At 34.1% G+C, this 20,001-nt stretch overlaps 1 protein-coding gene across 1 annotated transcript in view; it reads left to right on the top strand.

Annotated features, from left to right (window-relative positions):
• CSMD1 (CUB and Sushi multiple domains 1) overlaps positions 1-20,001 on the top strand; it is a 1,071,386-nt gene that overhangs the window by 962,818 nt on the left and 88,567 nt on the right. The window contains exons 43-47 of the mRNA XM_041420500.1: positions 2,545-2,722; positions 4,601-4,746; positions 6,200-6,280; positions 6,429-6,542; positions 16,260-16,448. Coding sequence (XP_041276434.1) covers positions 2,545-2,722; positions 4,601-4,746; positions 6,200-6,280; positions 6,429-6,542; positions 16,260-16,448 — 708 coding nt within the window. The remainder of the gene's footprint in view (positions 1-2,544; positions 2,723-4,600; positions 4,747-6,199; positions 6,281-6,428; positions 6,543-16,259; positions 16,449-20,001) is intronic.

Below are 20,001 nucleotides of genomic sequence, written 5' to 3'. Positions count from 1 at the left end.
ATCTGAGAGAGAAATCAATGAAAAATTAATGAATTTTTCCTAGCTATGACCAGTTTTCTTGGAAGTTTGAATCAAAAACTTTCTACAGAAGACTGCACATAATTTTGAAGGCTGAGAATCTGTATATGGGAGAAAATTAGATTAATTTCTGCTCAAGTAGTCGTAGTAGAATCATGTCATATAGTTGTGCTCTAAGACTTTACTCCTGTACAATCATGTTGTCTTGGTGACTTACCATAGATGTCTTGGTATAACATATGTAATTGACACTAAATGACTAACTGGGTTTGGGTATCTTTTGGTGGAATTTTAAAAATGTTTACTGTCTTTCCGTGCACAACATAATTAGGTGTAAATGGGTTTGAGAACATATAGTATGGCATTCATTCATTTACAAATCAACATGCAGTCTATTGTTAGCATTTGATAGTTTAGAAAATTTGATTATACATTTACTCGTTTCAGAAATCTCTGTTTCTTCATGTCTGTCATTCAAAGCGTAACATAACAACATCATTAATTTAGAGTGAATTGTTGATTCACACAAAAGCTATATTTATCTTGTGTGAAATCTAACCAGTTATTTCTGTTTAATGTCATGTTTTCTGTGATTTTTAAAGATCTTTGAAGAAAGCCTAGTAACAGCTGGATCTATTACTTACTCTACTAGAGTTTTGGTAACTGTGACACTTTTTTCCTGACAAAATGTATTGACCTTCCATGGCTATCAATCATATAAGAACAATTAGTCTGTCTTTACTGAGATACAATCAATCTGTATTCCTTCTTAAGTATTAGAGAATAATGAAGGGAAAATAAAAAATGAATGCAATCAATAACAGCATTAATAAACCTCTCAAAAAGACAGTAAATTCAAAATATATTTAAATATAAAACTTCAATCAGAAAAATCCTGTATATTAATTAGAAACTAATATTAGTCTCAGGAAGTGTATTTGCCTGTAGTAAGCATAATTATCAAAGAAGTCTTAGTTGTAAACATAGAGTACTGTGGATGTGGAGAGAACAGAGTAGATTTCTGAGACCAGACAAAGTGACCATGGCATGAATGTAAGGGTTTAGGAAATAGTAAAAAGTGGGCTTGAGTTACATTTTCATCACAGCTCCTAGAGTTGATAGACACTGTCAGATACCCTTGGCCTCTACATGCAGCCAGGAATCAGAACCCTTCATTTTCCTTAGCTGGTTTCATTTGTTGGCCACTAAAAATTCATGGTTCAGGAGCAAGTGCCATTCTGTTCAGAGAATCACAAACTGGGTCAGGTTGGAAGGGACCGCAATCGGTCATGTTGTTCAACCTCCTGCTCAAGCAGAATCATCCTAGAGCGCATAGAACAGGAGTGTGTCCAGACCAAAAATGTACCAAATGCATCATACAAGTTAGTACTGATATGGATGCAGAAAGTGAAGTAGTTAAAGCCTCCTTAGCCTGTCCTATAAATTCAGAGATTATTAAAACAACTCCTTCAAAAAGGGCTGCCCATCAACTAACCAGATGACCTTCTACCACAACAATATTGCAGCTTTAAACCATACAGAAAATGAGATATCCTTTTGCATTTATCAGTCCTCCTTCCTTTTTCTCTTTTCCCTTTCTGTCTTTTCCTTTTTCCTTTTATCATTTTTTTATGCTTTTATTTTCCATCACTTCTTAAGTTGAGAAAGAAATGAAGAGAGTCTGAAGGAGAGTCACAGGAACACTGACAATAATAACATAAAATTAATGGTAAGAGCTAAAGAGAAACGTTCTAGAGCAAGGCTGAGTGCCCATACATGAGATCAAGGTCTCATTCTAGTGGGTGAGACTCACTAATTTACACTAATGGCCATATGTCTACTTGAATACATACTTTCATCCATATTCAGTCAATTATTCCAAACTGAGACTCAAAAGAGCACATTAACATATATTTGCTACCCTTGAATAAAGTCAACCTTTTCATAACATTGAAATGGCTACAGCCTTTGTTCAGCAAGTGTGCACAAATTTGTGTCTGTATGTCCATTTTACTTGCCATAAGGATAATTATCATGCAATCTGCAAGGGAATCACCATTGAAAATGACTCAAACCTGTCAGAGATAAAGCATAATGGTTTTGGACAAGTGAAAGAACAATCAGCCCATTTTTTCCAGAATTGTATTCCTGTTCAGTTAGAGTTCCGTTCAGTTGTATAGAAACATGCAAGACCTGCTTGTTTATTTAGTTTTTAATCTTGAATACAAACAAAAGGTGCCCCTTTTTAAATGGTATGTAGACTTAGTTTCAAGAACTGTATGGAAACAACACTACCTAGATTTTGATTAATTTTAAGAAATTAAACCTTAAAGACATCAGCATAAGTTACTTTCAGAAACGTCAGTATTTATTTGAGAACGAACCAACCAAGGAAAAGGCTGTCTTAAAGACTTAGCTTGTCTTGTCTTGTGGAGCTAAGAATTTGGCAGCATTTTGATATTCCACTTGTAATATGAAAAACTATTTTCTACTACTAATTTTTTTTTAAATTTCTTTTCTTTCTAGCTCCTTGTGGCTATAATGTAACTGCTCAGAATGGTACAGTTTATTCCCCAGGATTTCCAGATGAATACCCAAATTCCAAGGACTGTACTTGGTTAATTATTGTATCTCCGGGCCATGGGATTTATATCAATTTTACCTTGCTTCAGACTGAACCTGTGAATGACTACATTGCAGTTTGGTATGCATTTTTTTTGAAACAGAAGCGATTTTTTTCTGATTGATTCATCAAGTCTCACTGTCCCAAGCTACAGATTTTCCTAGTATTGCTCTTTAGGTTGCTATATGTACTGAAGAACAGCATAGAAAAACTTTTAAGGTTATCTGAAATAAAATATTTATCACTTCTGAACTTTTTAAGAATACTGTTCCAAACTAATTTGAAGTTCAAACTCAGTTATCAATAAGATTTTGTTTGACTCTCTCTTCTCTAAATTGAGGTCATGTGAGGTCAAAGTGATGTAATAGTCTACACTATGTTGAATTATGCATTCCATGAACACACAGGCAATATATGTTAGTTTTTGCAAAAATTTCTGATGTATTTAAACATTAACTAATTTAGTCATTAAGTAAGATTTTCTTAAATTTTTCTTAATATTTTAATATGCCTGATAGACATACTTTTTAAATTTTCTAACCCAGAATTTCAGGCCTTGTACCTCCATATCTTTAAACTTCATATTACATGTTCCTGTTCTGTGAATTTATATTTCTTTCCACATAAACCCATTCAATTTGTGACCTCCTCTGAAGGAGGAGGGCTTAGAACTGTCTAAATTCTTGCATAAAGATTTGCTGCACTCGAGCAGGCATAGGTAATGCTGAAGGTGTTGGACATGTCATCTTTGTCCAGCCCTGGTCCTTACCCCACATACTGTGCAAAGTCACTTCTCATATATGCTAAAAATAGTTCCGGAAAAGGAAGGTTTGCACAGAATATAGGATGTGACTTATTGCTGTGTGAGTCAGCTGCTCCAATCTCCCAGCTAGTGCACCATTCCTATAGCGATTGGTGAGGTTTTTTGAGACAGTTTATAGAGATGTGCGACTGTTTCTGAGCAGCCCTTTGGTTGCCTCTGGTATTTGCACTACCTGTAAGTCTTAGTGTAAAATACATCTTAGATTGTCATCCCTGGCAGGTTGTAGATATATAATGCTTGGCTTTTCAATGATACAGCTGAGGTGAATAAATACACCTCTGATTGAAAGACAGTAAAAGGTCAAATTAGCAGCTTTCAGAGACATTCTAGATAATCTCAAGCCTTCTAAAATAACATATTGCAAAAGTTTTTTCATTCAGTTTAGATTCATGACATGTAATATACAAAACAATATACAAGTGTTGTAGAGCTCAAAAAATTCTTCAGTGATAAAAGTAGGGAGTTTTGTTTATTTATTTATTCATTCTGACTATTCAGGCCTGAATATTTTACATTATGATACTGGAAGTGAATGAAGCCTGATGTTACTGGAGTATGTTTCCTTTTGTGTGTCGTATCCTACTGTTGAGAAACACAAAACACAAGATTATTTCATAGGTTTCTCTCCCTTTTTTTATTTTTTTTCCCCCTTAGGATATATCTTTGAATCTTCGGAATTTATTTAATAGCAGAGTAACTTGCCATTTCCACAACTCTGTGTTCTAACTATGAGTTGAAGAATTGTAGCACCTGGGTCAAAATGTTAAAAATATGACAGTGTTACATAATTTTTCACGTTTTTTTACATCTGATCTGTACAAGAAAATTTTTGGCAGGAACATACATTGAAAATTTCTTGCTACCCCTACATTTCTGGTCCATGTAAATATAAAAACTATTGCAAGTAACCTGGTTTAAAAAAAAAAAAAATCATGTTTGAGGTTGGAAAGAGTATTCTGTGTGCTAGGGAAAAACAAACAAACAAAAAAAAAAAACCACCTCATTTTAAATCATTGGGAGAAGCGTTTTTTTACAAAAAATAAAAATTTATACTGCTTTCAAGAGAAAAGAGACTGTTAATTTGAATGTTAAGAACATCAGTTTTTCAGCTAACTTTTCCATGTTTTGCATTCCAGGGATGGTCCTGACCATAATTCGCCTCAGCTAGGAGTTTTCAGTGGCAACACAGCTCTGGAAACAGCTTACAGTTCTACCAATCAAGTCCTCCTCAAATTTCACAGTGATTTTTCAACAGGAGGATTCTTTGTCCTCAATTTTCATGGTCTGTTTTCTTTATATATGTAATCTAAAATTACCACAATCATTTAGTGAATTTTAAATATATTTCTTAAATTTGTGGTTTCCTGACTTACCAGGACTCATGGATTTGCTGTTTGTTTGAGGTTTTTTTATGGTTTTGTTTTGGGAAAAACAAACAAACAAAAAAAAAAAACCACCTTTGATTGGATTTTTTTTGTTTGTTTTTCTTTTTTTTTTTTTTTGTTTGGTTTTTTTAATAACAGTAGTTATGAGATTTTAAAAATTACATATTAAAAATCTGAAGAATGTTAATTTGGGATTTTTAATAAACTATGTTCTATCTTTAATGTTAACCATTACCATCTAATATTAAGGTCTTACTCTTTTAATTACTTTGGCCTATTTATTCAATAAGATTTAACTTTCTTTACTAAAATTATTCCCCAGAAGAGTTTCTGGGGTGCTATGGTACAGCTAAACAATAGCATAAAGACTGACATGCAGCAAAATACTTTGTTCAAATTTACATTCAGGGCTAAAGTTGGTGAAAATTAGGCATCTAACTCAGAAGTCAAAAGCTGAACTACAGTTCTAGTTCTAATTCGGACTAAGTCATCCAAAATGTGTATAATAAATGGAAGATTATTAGCCTTCTGGACTCAAAATTAAAAATATACAATGAATGAATTCACAAAGACCAAATAAATGTTACAGAAAGAGAGTTGTGAGATGCCTGTTTGCATGGGGAAGTCCATGTCAAATTGTTACTCAGAATCTGAAATGTTTCTCTTGTCTGTATCCTTCTCCTAAAATGAGGTCATGATACATGGTCATCCACTGCACTTAATCTGAGAAGCAAAAACTAAAGCAGATAGGACTATCAAGTTGTCTGAGAATTTTGTTCTGACGGCAAATTTGTTCCTTGAAGGAAAGAGTTTTCTTTATGATATGCACTCTCATCCAATCTTCGTTTCTGTTTTGAATTTTTTCAATTCCGAAAGGGCTTCTTCAACTGTTGTAGGCATTCTATTCCATTTTAGAAACACAGTCATTTTAGTGGTCACCTTTCTTATGAGATTGCTCACAATTTATTGAAACAGATTTGAAAAGCAGAGAAGAGACTTTGTTTAAAGAGTCATAGAATGTTTTAAATTTAAAGGGACCTTAAACATCATCTGGTTTCAACCACCCTGCCACGGACAGGAACGTCTTCCACCAGACCAGGTTTAGACCTAGACTTGTATGATTCCTGAGAGCCACAACTTCCCTGGGCAATCTGTTCCAGTGTCTCACCACGCTCATGTCATGTAATGACATTTAACTTGGAAAATGTTGTAACTGAGAGACCACAAGGTTCAGCGCAGCTCTTGTAATTTGGGAAGTGTGAATATGAAATGAATTCTCTGTAATACTCCTTAGCACACCAATGAATTTTTTTTTTTTTTTTTTTTTTTTTTTTTTGCTTAAATTTGCAGCTTATCAGCTCAGGAAGTGCCAGCCTCCACCCACAGTTCCGCATGCAGATTTGTTTACAGAAGATGATGACTTTGAAATAGGTAAAAAGATAGTATTTATTTTTCTTTCTTCTGTTTCCACCTGAATTCTAAATAAACTAAGCAATTTCATCTTCCAAGTTAGATTTTTATATACTTCTGTTTGAATGATTTTTTGAGGCTTAACTTTTTTTTTCAATACCTTTTTCAGGAGATTTTGTGAAGTACAGGTGCCATCCTGGTTTTACCCTTGTTGGACAAGACATATTAACATGCAAACTGAATGCACAGTTGCAGTTTGAAGGATCCTCTCCATCCTGTGAAGGTAAATATATACTTTCATGGTGTGTATATCATTAGTATGCATCCTACATAAAGCATCAATTTTTTGGCACTGTCATTTTCTTGATGCTTAAAAGAAAATATTCCATTTACTTCTTTAATATCTAAGAAGTGCACATTTTTATATATTCAGACCTAAGAATTCCATGTAGAAATTGTATTCTTTAGAACCAATGAGAAGTGATTTTAAATATTTGACTCCACGATTACTGAAACACTGATTTCTAAAATTAATTTAAAATATTCTATATTGCTTCATAACAAACCATGGATTTTTTTTTACTTTTGAAGAATACTAAAAAATATGAAAATAAATTAAGCTTTCAAAATAAAAAAAAAAATTGTTCTCTGTGCTTTGACAAATATGGTGACATTGTATAACAGAGTCACACGAAAAAGCTGTTTTAAAATAATATATGGCAAATTTAAATTTTTCAAAGTAATAAATCTCTTTAAGCTCTTTATATTATTTTCATAAACACAGCATTTCAAACAAGGAACTAAAAATTTAATATAAATGATATTTAGATGCACTTTTTATATAACGTCCTCATCTTCATGGAAAATGAGTTTATCTTGGAAATTTATATTCAGTGTTCCAACCTTTGTTTTTCAAAATATGTTGTTTGATTTTTTTTTCTTTATTTTATTTCATTTTCTTAAATAGAGGATGACAAAAAGGTTCTGAAATGTTGCAAAATGATCAAAGAAGCATCTGTAGAATTTTATCCTGTAATATCTCAAAATTTTGGGGGAGAAAATGTTACTGATAACATGCAATCATTAAAATTTAAGGAAATCAAAAATTGAACAGAATTTCTCTTTTCTGTGTTATACAAGTTTACTTTGATCTATAATTTTGGATGGAGTATCTTCCATATCATGAGGTGAAAACATCCCTATGCACAATCGGTAATGCTGGAAGCTCAGCAATTATTGTGACACTGTAATAATAGCTGTGTGTGTATCTTCTTCCTGTTACCCTGGTTCTCTACTTTTATGATTTAAAAATTAATAAAGAATTCATAGTGCAAAGTATTAGTTTATTGATAGTATTAATATGTTTTATGCATCTAATTGTCTGTATGAACACAGACGCTTGAGGTAAAGTGGGTTTTTTACCTCCCCTTTTTTGTCTTGTGCATACAATTAGTTGGATCTGCCATGAGTTCAGACGTTGGACTCCATATCTTTGTTCTGAGTGGAAAAGAATCATTATTCATTTCAGGATCTTCCCCATAAAATATGCAGAATTAATGGGAATATTGTGTACTTTTATGTCTTTCTTGTTAGGATAACTGAATACTTATTAATGTTTCTGATTATTTCTTTTTTAATCAATGTGTTTCTCTGTTATAAATGTAATATTTTAATAGGATGATTGTACTGCAAATCCAGACTTAATGTTTTAGTTAACAGTAACAGCAGTAACTTAACTCTTGACCATGTCAATTAGAGTGTAAATGTAAAGTGAAAGCCTGAAGTTAACTGAACAATTATTGTAAAATCTACAGAGATATTAGGAACTTCTGAGAAGGGTTCATAACTTATATCCATAACAATAACATATATCCATAACGATAACATATATCCATAACATCCATCCATAACAATTCCTGCAGATGCTGTGCAAGTGGCTGTGCTTTCTCTGGCTGTATCCTGTGAATACAGCAAAACTTTGTTACAAGGATGACATCAAAAGAAGTTATCTGATTATGAAAAATGAAAGTGCCATTGAGTGATTCGGAGACAGTAGACAATAGGACTGACAGCATTAGAGTAAGATTCTGGCAGTTATTTTGGATAGACCTAAGGGAGGAATTTCTTGAGGTAAATTGGGATGCACCTGATTTCCTTTCTTCAGCCAAGTTGTATCTTTGTATAAATTTAATTTTCCTTTCTGGAAAGTAGAATTACTTGGTTTTCTTTCTATCCCACCCTCCCCAGTATTACTATAGAGCTAAATGTTGAATGTAATTCCATTTTATTGTAAAACCCTAGCTTGTATTTATGAACCACATGGAATATTGCTAGGTAATTTAAAAGTTGTGCTTTTAATGACTGCCTTTATAGATTTTACTCATAGATAAATATTTGAAGGTACACATGTTGCACTTTGTAAACCTAAGTATCTGAAGGTGGAAATACATATTTCTGCATCAGACCAGAAATTCTGTACGCCAGATCATATACCCAGTGTTCCATATCTAGCACTGGCCACTAATTATTTTCTAGTACAGGACAGAAAATCGCTGAAAACATGCAGTTAATTAAGGTCTCAACCCAACTGTAGCTAAACCACTCTTAAGCCAGCAATGTTCTTTATGTTTTGAATCCTGTAGGGCTGTTTCTTTAGTAGAATTACTCAGTCCTATTTTGAACCCATGTAAATGCCTTAAATCCACAAATTCTAGTGCAAAAAGTTACACAATTTATTTATTTAAAATGTGAAGTTGTTTCTCTGTCTGTTTTGAACTTGGCACCTTGAACTGGACATGTTGTCCAGTTCTTATGGGGAAAAAAATCAGTAACAAGTTGGTCTCTATTCACCATACTTATGGCATGATTCTATAGACCAGAAGATATTTAATATTTTTAATCATTCTTCCCATCCTTCCCAATACCCTGTCCAATTCTATTCTATTTCTTTAAGAGTGATGCAGGATGGAACGGCATTTATAAGAAACTATTTTATCCTCACAGACTTGAAAAATATTTGCTACTTGCTATGCAATTTGCATATTGTATTTCAAACTAATTTTTGAACTGCCTTCTCATAGTTCTACATTTTACCTGTAATTTAAAATTGTTCAGATTGTCCTTGATTAGTTCAGCCTCATATTTTTTAAAGATACAGGAACACTTTCCATTTTCCTGAGCTGTGCCACTATGTTGTAGCAGTCAAAAAATATATTTATATAATAGAAGGTGAAATTCTAGGATATTATATATGAATCTGATGACATATCTGACAGGCAAGAAAAATTAATCTGCTTGACCAGTTCTACATCCTTCTCTAGAAATGACCTCCAGAGCAACTATAATCACAGCACGCCACAGTTTTCTTACAGCTCCTTTTCCCTTCCTGTCTGAGGACAGACTTGCTCAAGATGTTTGGTACTGTGTTAACTTGCCAAGTATTTTCTAATATACAGAGCCCTAGGCACCCCTACAGTACCTCTTGTCAGTGTGAACAGGTTTATGCTTAAAAGTAGTTGAACTGTTGTCATTTCTGTTTCTACACTTGGAGCTACTGCTCTCATCCTATACCTTTATACTCTTGCTACAAATTTCTTTCATTCAGTTTTAGTTGCTGTTAGGGAAGAGTAGAGATGCATATTAAAGCATTGTCAGCATTGTGACAGAAAAAAATATTCCGGTACTGCTCACAAAAATTGAGATACTAGTTAAACAGATAATGGGTATTCAGTGTAAGATAATATGGCTGCTCAAAGCACTTAAATTAGAGGGATAGTGTGATAATATTGTCCTAATGTGGTGATAATATTTATTAATAAAAAGCAAAATCAAGTATGAGGATATCAGAAATAGTATTAGCGTTAAGAAGCTTGGTCAGGCCTTCCCCAAAAAAACTTAAATCAGATTTCTGCAAAAGCCATGTTAAGGAATGTGCATCTCAAAACTAGTATATGATGAAAGTGTTGTACTGCCATGCAGAATTACTCTCCTCATGACACTTCCCCACTGCACACAATTACATGTGACTGTGTAACATTAAGATAGTTGTTATTTCCTGTTGTTTTTCTGTAGGCATTGCCTCTGTGCATGAATTTATGCAAGTCTAACAAATAACATTATTTGGAATTTACATGTGCAACAATCTTATTAAAAATGGATGTAAAATAGATTACTTATGTCCTCCAATATGCCTAAAGCATGTTTTTAGTATTTATTCCTGCTATCATTCCAAACTATTTTACAGTGGCTACTTTTATTATTCATGGGTTTTACTTATAAATAATTGATTATTAAATATATTTTGGGGCTCAAACATGTAATTTATTTTGCAGCTTAGATTTTCTCAAGTGGTAAATTTCACATCAATTCCTAAACTTCTAAATGTGTAGGGAATTGAGTCAACCTGTAATTTAACTGACAGAAGAGAGTCCATGAGGTATCAAATATGTTAATGTGCTAGTCAAATAAAAGAAACAGTATTAAGAGTAGAATATTGTGGTAGGTTGACCTTGGCTACTCTATCTCTCTCCTCAGGAGAAGGAAATAAGATAGATGAAAACTTGTACGTCAAGATAAAGCAATTTTCTAAAGCAAAAGTGAAAGGTTGCATGCACAAGAAGAGAAAAAAGCCAAATGATTTGTTCTCTACTTTCCATCATCAGGCAATGTCCAAAATTTCTGGGGAGCAGGACTTCAGCATATGCAGCTGTTGTCAATATTGAGTGCACCCTCTTCTTTCTCTTTGCTTTTAGCCTTCATTGCTGAGCCAATGTCATGTTGTGCGGAATATCCCTCTGGTCAGTTTGGGTCAGTTGTCCTGACTAGGCTCCCTCCCAAGACCTCACCCACCCCCAGCCTGCTGGGAGGTGCAGAATGTTGGAGAGACAGCACTGATGCTGTGCCAGCACCACTCAGCAGTAGCCAAAATTGTGCTGCATTACCAACTCCTTTCTAGCTACCAATATAAAGCACAGCACTGTGAGGGAGTGTTGTGGGGAAAAATAACTCCTTTTTGGCTAAACCCAACCCAAATATGTATGCATCAACCAGAGCACTTTTTATTTAGGAGTATTCTATTTTTAAATGTTATGCAAAAAGGGCAAAGCTAATATTATTGAAAAAAAAAAAAACTTGAAATAGAAAAAAAAAAATTAATCCTTTTCTGTGTATGGTGAATGCAAGATAATAACACTATGGACTTTAATTTTATTCAAATTATAGGTATTAGCTGTGGTACTGAAAAATGGATGTGCCTTTTGTTTTAAAGAACAAAGTGAAGCAGTCTTACTGTCTCAGTATCTCAGTTTTATGTTTTCATATGTCTTTAGACATATGAATCTTGTAAAATTTAAATCTCATAAAGTGTAGCTTCCAGCCTAGTTAAGTTGTGTAATCAGCAGCTAAACTATACAGGAGAGGAATTGGTGAGTAATTCACTGGGGTGCAGAAAGAGCCAATAAAAGCTGCCAAGGTGAGCCATGCCAATTTGCCACAAAACCCCGTGGTACAGCCAGATTCCCAGACTGCAAAGGGGCAGGCAATGCACAGTCTGCTTTCCCCTGAACTACTCCAGAGCTATTCCTCTCATAAGTCCCTGTGGTACATCTGCTATGAACAGCTTAGATTGGAAGGGACTTCTTGTCAAATGAGTCTTAGCCTTAGTAAGTAAATCTTGGCAATAGGAAGATCTAAAGCTATAGCTTAGTGTTTAAAAATGTTTGGTCACTTCTGTCCTAGCACAAAAGAGGAACTGAGCTGTTTAAAAGTTAGAAGGACATAATAGTTTTGATTTTACTGAATTTTCTGCTCTAGGAATATGCTGGTTTTGTCTCAGTACCACAGAGGCATAGTCCATATCTCCTTTCACCCTTGGCATTACTATTTGCATTAGAGGTGCAATATTTTTCCACTTAAACATTATTTCTCCTATTTGAAAATTGTTTCATTAGCAAATTTCTGAAGTTCAGTGAGTGAATACAATAGAATATGTGGAGGAAAGAATTCCTACAGCAGTCCTGCTGATGTCTTTTCAGTTCTAAAAGCAGTCAGACAAAAACTCAGATGCAGTTAGGTGGTAAAAATATGGTTACCTTTATGAAGAATCCTTTATGGTGCACAACCGAAATACATGCCGAAAAGGCACTGAAGATGCACATGGTAGCATAAAGCAGACACAATTTTTTGTTTTGCAAATTAGCATAACTGACAAGGATTCCCAGTTAGAGATGAGGTTATTCCTCCCTGGTTCGACCCTTTTTTGAAAACCCCTGCCTTTAGACACTAACTAAACATTGTTTATGAGAAAGTGTCTTGAGAAGCCATTTTAACCTTGGTAACCAGAGAATTTAATCTTGGTTCCCAGAGGATTCAAGTCTCTAGGAATGTGTTCTGTCTTTCTGTCTAACAGAGTAGATTAAATGCTAGCCATGAATCTATGTAGTTATACAGTAATAGGCTACCGAGGTACAAATATATAAAGAATATATAAAAGCAAAAAGGTAAAAATCAGCTTGGCATCACTGAATTGATATATTTCTTGTGTACATGTGATAATGTGTTCAAGGAAATGCTCTGACCTTTAAGCTGTTGATTTTTAATATTCACTCACCAAAGAAATGTTCTTAATTACAAAGCAACATCATATTTTTCCTCAATTATGGGAGAAGGGCATGAGGAAACATCTGCAAAAGGCACATTTCCCCTGTGGTGAATAATTTAGTGTCACGTCCCTTCTTAAGATTTGGCTTCAAGGAATGAGACAGCTAAGAGCAGCTTTTCTCTGTTATTGATAATTTTTACAGCTTTTGGAAAAAAATTTTTTGTTGTTGTTATTTTTTCAAACCTAGTAAATAAGCTATTTCCGTGTCTCTTTCCTTCACTTTTGGTCCCTGATATCTTTACAAGAAAAACTAGATAGTCAAAGAGCAAAGCAGCTGAAATAAAGAGGCAGGAAAAGTAATTTTTGTGGGTTTTTATCCTTTCTTCTCCCCTCCACAATTTCCTACTCCTGTCTCTTTTTCTTTTTGCAGACCATTATTATAATTTCTTCTCTGGAGCACTGCCACAGGTTTCTCAGATGATCAGAGTCAGTGTCTGTGCTATATGAGTGTGTCTTTCTTTCTGTTCTATGACAGTTCTTTTATCCCAAAAGAAACTAACATTTTTCACTTCTCTGAATTGTTGACTTTCCTCTAGGTTTTCATTTCATTCCTTCCCTGACTCAATTTTTTAAAGATGCTTGCAATGTATTTCTTGAGTTAGTGAGCAATATAACAGCCCTTAGTGACAGTGTTCTGGGGATCACTATACATTGATCTCAGGCTTTTCAAAATGTAATTTTGAATCTTATTCTTAGTTGATAATGTTCCACCCAAGATTACAAAAACTTTATATACTGGAGTAAGCAAACAGAGTCCATTCAGTGAGTTCTTAAGAAGATACTTGGAGGGCACCTCTCTGAAAATGATACCTGTGGTAACTTAGCTGAAAGAGCACCCCTATAAAGCAGGTAATAACAGCCTTTTAGAATAACCCAGCTGTAAACTTCTCTGTAAGAAATGTACTATTACACTTCTCAAGTAATGAGATTACCAGGCTTTAGTCTTGTCTGGACTGTATTTGTGTAACACCCAGGTTTTGTTTGCAAAACCCAAATCTGAGTGGACTGTATTTGTGTAACATACAGGTTTTGTTTGCAAGCCCCAAATCTGAATGACTACTATATAATTGGTTTCATGAGTGATTTGACCAACGGTTATTTCCATAACTTCCTAAGATGCTGAGGAAAAGCAAGCAACAAAAAACATTTGTATCCTTAACACTTGTGCTGCTAGTGTTTAGATATGGCATGTTTACAAAACCACTCCAGATGTACTCCCTGCACTCCCATGTCCCATTCCAAATGACCCATACATTGCAACTTCTTGTTTGTCATGTTTAGTTTATTGTAGCCATTTCTAAGCCATAGTTTGTCCAGAGAGGTGACAGTTTTCCAGTGTTGAAAAGAATCACTCTGTCTTGCTGTGAAAAGTCTGACAGCATCACTTATTTATCTCTTGTAATTTTTGACTTTGTAATTTTTGTAATTTTTGAAGACAAACTTTTAATTCTCAAGGTTTTCTCATAGATGCTACAATTTTTAATAAACATTTCAGGTAAGTTGCTACTGGATCAGTAAAAACCACCTTTTTCCTCCTTCAAATAGTCCTGTAGCATAAGGAATGACACTACAGGATAAAACAGGCTGCCACGTCAGCTGCTCTTCATCACTGATGTGCACTTTTATGCATGTCAGACAGGAAATGCTGTAGGGGAAGTTATTGTTATTTATCTGATGATATTTTTATGCCCAATATTTTTCTTTAAGAATTCGCTTGTTTACTTGCATTTTGTGTGAACTTATGAGTCAGAACACTTTTTGACAGCATTTTCCCAAGTTTTTCTTGTATTATTTTGAAGAATAGAGAAAGTCAAAGTAACAGTGTGTTTCATTTTAAGAGAATGAAAGAAGAAGCTGTTGTCATTAAACACATGCAATGCTATATTCTTAGACAGAAGTTTGTGTGAAATTTCTGTGTCTAATATTACTACAGGTGTTTCTACTTCAAGAGGCAATCTCTGGATTATTGTCTGAGGGATTCTTACTGCTTTACATACCGTTGTTCCATGGGCTTTCCCTCTCTTAGGATCTTCTATGAAAGATGGCTGTGCCTCTTGGGGATAATGTCTGCTGCAGCCAGTGCTGTCAAATGATAGCAGAAAGGAATAGATGCCAAAGAGAAATTATTTGTGTACAATCTTTTGCCCAATCCAGATATTGTTTCCCTGTTTGATGGCCTATTCTCACTTGCATATTGCATCCCTCCTTTTCACTGGCTGACAATATTCTCTCTGACTGAAAAAAAAAAATTAGCTACAGCTGAACCTAAATTTCACCTCCAAGTTTTCAAAAGGCCTTCTAAGGAAAATGATCCAGTTTTTAATGTTTCTTTCTGATATTTATGTGTGGATTTCCCCCTGTACTGTACTTTTTTCTGCTGATCATTTTTCTCTCTGCTGCTTTGTTTTTCATCTTTATTACAACTTTTACTTTATTTAAGTGTTTGAGAACTGTGACAGATGATTTCCAGGAATGCATTTCTGTGAAGATATATTTGTGAATCTTACACAAAAAATATTGTTAATATGAATATATAATATGCAACTGTGGACAAAATGTATCAGACTTCAACAGGAAACAGTTTTGAAAAAATGAGTCCTATGTGACATCTTAAAGATGTTTTGTTCTTTAACAAAATGTTAAAGAAAAATAGTGACAAACAAAACTTCCTAATCAAACCAGTGTTTAGGATATAAAATTTCCAGTATTTTAATATATTGTACCCCTTTCAGTATGCAGAGATCATAAATCTCTGTGAATACCAGGTGAAATTTAAAGTTCAGACTTTAAATAACAGGGGAAGTAGTTGCTAAGAAGGTCTTACTTGGATGACTTGGAGCATTGATGACTTGTATTCAAAATGAACACTTTACATAAAACTTGTGTACTTTCAAATTATCTGGTATGTCTAGATGTTTCAATATGTTGTCATGGTCATGTAACAGGCTTCATTTCTAAAGCTGAGTCATTTTTTTTTAAGGTGTCAAATGGAATACAGTTTCCAAATAAAAAGTTTGACTGGTACTTTTACCTCACTTGTGTGAATGATCACACCAACATATGTGAATTCCTTGACTGAAACCACTTTGGGGTCTAACATATTTCTTTCTGGACAGATGCTTTGCTACAATTAATAAATTAATATAATGTTTCCTAAATGCAAGGTGGTCCTGTATAAAAGTGGTCCTGTTTTTGATCATATTGTTGGGAACTTTTTCCCCTTCCATCTAGAATATGGTTTTAATGTTTTCATTTGGAAACTGATCCTGAAGCATGCATTTCATGGAGAAGAAGCATTTTGTTTCATTGCTATTCTTAGTGTTCTTTTTGTGTCCTTTTTAGCACAATGTCCAGCAAATGAAATACGTACAGAATCATCAGGAGTGATCCTCAGTCCAGGTTATCCAGGCACCTACCCCAACTCTCAGACATGTTCTTGGACTATTAAGGTTGAGCCAGGATATAACATTTCCATTTTTGTAGAAATGTTTCAAAGTGAAAAGCAATTTGATGAGCTGGAGGTATTTGATGGTAAGAAAGATTTAAATTCTATCTTATTACACAAGAACAAATACTGGGTGAAGTGGGCCTTGATTTGAAATTGTTTGGTTTATAATGCAGTGATATATCTGAACATTAAACAATAATTCAGAATTCCTATTACTTTTGTCTTATATCAAAATCTATTAGCTGATAAGAGTTTTTATAGATGCATTCAAGACTGAAAAGATTTTAAATTTTCTTAGGTACTGTTACAGAGGTGCAGTAACAACTGCAGCTTCCCTAGGAAAGTCACACAGTTTTAAAATACATTTAAAATACCTTAAATACATTTTCTGTTTCCTGGGAAGTTTATGGAGGTGTCTGAAAGGAGAAGTTAACATGCTGGTCTGTAATTTTTCATTTCTGTTGAAGAAGTATTTTGGGGTTATAATTACATCTGTCCAAATGCATACATTTTTTTGAGCCTTTATTCTGATATTTGAGCTCAAATACCCTGTTGATAGCATAGCAGACCAGTGTTGTTCATTGTTTGAATATACCACTGTTGAAGTGTCCATCTATTTTGGGACAAAGAGCAGAAAAATATGTTGTCACTTCTCAAAGGGCTCTGCTTAATTCTTATTTTCTACTTAATTCTGAACTTAATATGACTTATTATGTTCTCATCGATTGACAAGGATAACTAGTCTCTGATTGTCTTTAAATACATTTTTATTCATTTAGAGATCATTATCATATCTTCCTTCATTAACCTAGAATATATAAGTATGATAGAAATGATGAATATTCACTGTGGGAGTTTCAGAGCATGAAAAAATATTAAAAGGTCATATCTTTTGTGGTATCTTGTTCTAAGTATTCTTCTGAAGGATTAGATTTTAATGTCTAAAACTACTAATTTTTTTCACTTTTGGGTAGAAAAATCCTTAAAAAATCCACAATATTTTTATGTTTATAAAATGCCACATCATAGCATATTTTTTCTTCATAACATGTATGCTGGTCCCTGTCAGGTTAGTACAGAAAACAGTCTGCAAAAAAATCTTTAAAGACTGGCTTTTCCTCCATTCTGTTTTGTATCCAAGACAATATAGAACATTACTGGAACTTTTGTAGTGGTCTGATCACTTTGTTTTCTTTTGACAAATTCTGTTGAAACAGCATAATTTTCCTGATGTATATTTTGGTTTTCTTTCCTGTGAATTTAAATGTAATGAAACCAGATTATCAGTAAGAGATCTGAGAGAAGAACTAATGTTGTTCCTACATTTTTAAGCACTTTAATTTCATGGCATGAAATAATATTCTTACAAATTCATCTCTACTGCGGCTCTGCAGAAGTCATTTTTTTCTACCACCTACCCGCAACCTTAAGTGAAAAAGATAATGGCATATTTATAACCTCTCAACTACAGTGCCGTGTGGAGATTCCAGAGCTAGCTCTCAACAAGTTGATATTCAGATATGGCCCATTGCAGCACCTTGCAGAGATACTTGTATGTGTCCCTGTGGCCACATTAGCAATGTGCTTTGCTAGACTAATTAGTTACACATCTCAGCATGAGTTTTTGGGGGCAGAAGACAATGCTGTGTGGCTATACTGCTTTCCAGTGATGGCTATAACTCAGACTCAAATGTTCCTGCATTTTGCAGTAAGCAAATGTATGTCATATTGTGGGGCCTTGTATGGTCCAAAACAGTGTGTTTCATCTAGGTTAGTAGAACTGCACTGATCTGTCTCTAACAGGTAAAGATGAATCATCAAAATTTATGCAGAAACTGTATAAAGTTTTGCAAGACAAATATTTAGGGAAATAGTGTTGCTAAGACACTCATCTTTGATTGCTTTATAAGGGAGCTTTGGAATGCAAAGCACAGCAAGGACTACACCTACCTGACTGCTCTGTACATTATGGTACTTCAGCAGGTGGATGATGATCAGGGTGGGCAGCCAGTCAATAAAGTTACGCTGGCCAAGTGGGAGCAACAAGCCCATTATCCATTCCCACTTACCTGTCATACCCTTAGAAAACCTTCTCTGGATTCTAAACCAGAGAAGCCATAAATGTTACATGAACATAATTATTAAAGTATATTGAACTTAAAAATATTGCATTCAAGTATTTACACTGCATAGCATTAATTTAGTACAGAAAATATTTTTTTTCTCTCTGAAATAAACTGAAACTAATCTATCACTGAAAATAGAAGGAAATGCCAACTTTTATCTAATACTCAAGAGAACACCATATGACAGATCACCACAGCAGAAGTTGAGTGTGTTGAGTGTTTCCTTATATAGACAAACTCTGCAATAATAATTAAATAAATGTCAGATTCAAGAACAACTGAATCTCACTGCTGACCTTCCTGAACACCATCTGAGAGGTGACTGCTAGGTAAGGTACTGAATCTGAAACTCAATTCCAGGAAAAACAAAGCAAAATTAAAATGCATTGACTCAATCCTCTGGTCTCCAAATGATTAAAAAATATGGTGTGGCATATGGTGCTGCAAAATAATTTTATGATCACTAATAAAGATTCTTACCTTATTGTAGGTACTAGGTCTTTATTTGTAGAAGTCCATTTTTTAGTCCCTTGAGAATTTTAAAAGAGCATTTACATTCCAAACAGTAAAAAGGGTATTAAACAGATTTACAAAATCCAAAGTGAAGCACAGAGTAACTGAGTCAAATGTCATATTCTAAATATTTTTTCAAGCAAAAATAGGAATTTACCTTAGCATTCCTTATCATGTATCCTACACTGTAACCATCAAACACTAACTCTGCAATATGACAAACAAACAAGCTATTAAGCATTTTTATGAGGGCATGCTGAGCAACCTGTGCCTAAAGCAATGCTTATTTGTAGATGCATTTATTATTTAGATTTTTTTTTTAGTAATGCTAACTTAGTTGTAGTATTAGGGTGACTGAAATGCAGTTCATAAGAATGGGGAAGTAATTTTAATGTTTATGTTTTTGTGGCTTCCATGGCCTCCCTTCTGTACCTGAAATGTCCCAGTCAGAAATTACACTTTTTTTTTTTTTTTTAATTGAACTTGATGGGGCTGGCAACAATTTTCAACTCTATTGTATTCAGTTTTTAGGTGTCATTTGATTCAGTTTTATTTTTCTATTTTCATGTAACATAGGAAGACCTGATCAGGCTGTAGCTGCTCAAACTCAGCAAAAAATGAATGAAGCAGCTCTTTATTTGTAATAGCAGCTCTGACCAGGATAATGTTGGTTGACATAGCTTTCTTAAACTTGAAAAAACATGGAGCAAATGACATGATGAGCATGTGGGAGTGCTTCAGCTGGAGAAAACATAACCTTCATATGGAGGAATAAAAAGCCATTTCATGTTTAAGAAAGCTTCCAGTTGGAGATTGGATTGATACATGGATTTTTTTTTGCCCTCTTGTATATATGTTGTTATATAAATAGTGCTGAAATCATTATCTGCGTCTCTAGGGTTTTATTCTGGTGAAAATATTGGTTTAGGGCCAGGATACAGTTTTTCAGCATCTTGTATTTACCATAAATGAACACCACACTAAAATGAAACTATAG

This window comes from Onychostruthus taczanowskii, unplaced genomic scaffold, assembly GCF_017590055.1.
Source record: "Onychostruthus taczanowskii isolate IOZ18803 unplaced genomic scaffold, ASM1759005v1 scaffold11, whole genome shotgun sequence".
NCBI classification, from domain to species: domain Eukaryota; kingdom Metazoa; phylum Chordata; class Aves; order Passeriformes; family Passeridae; genus Onychostruthus; species Onychostruthus taczanowskii.
This window is presented reverse-complemented; position numbering and strand designations above follow the sequence as displayed.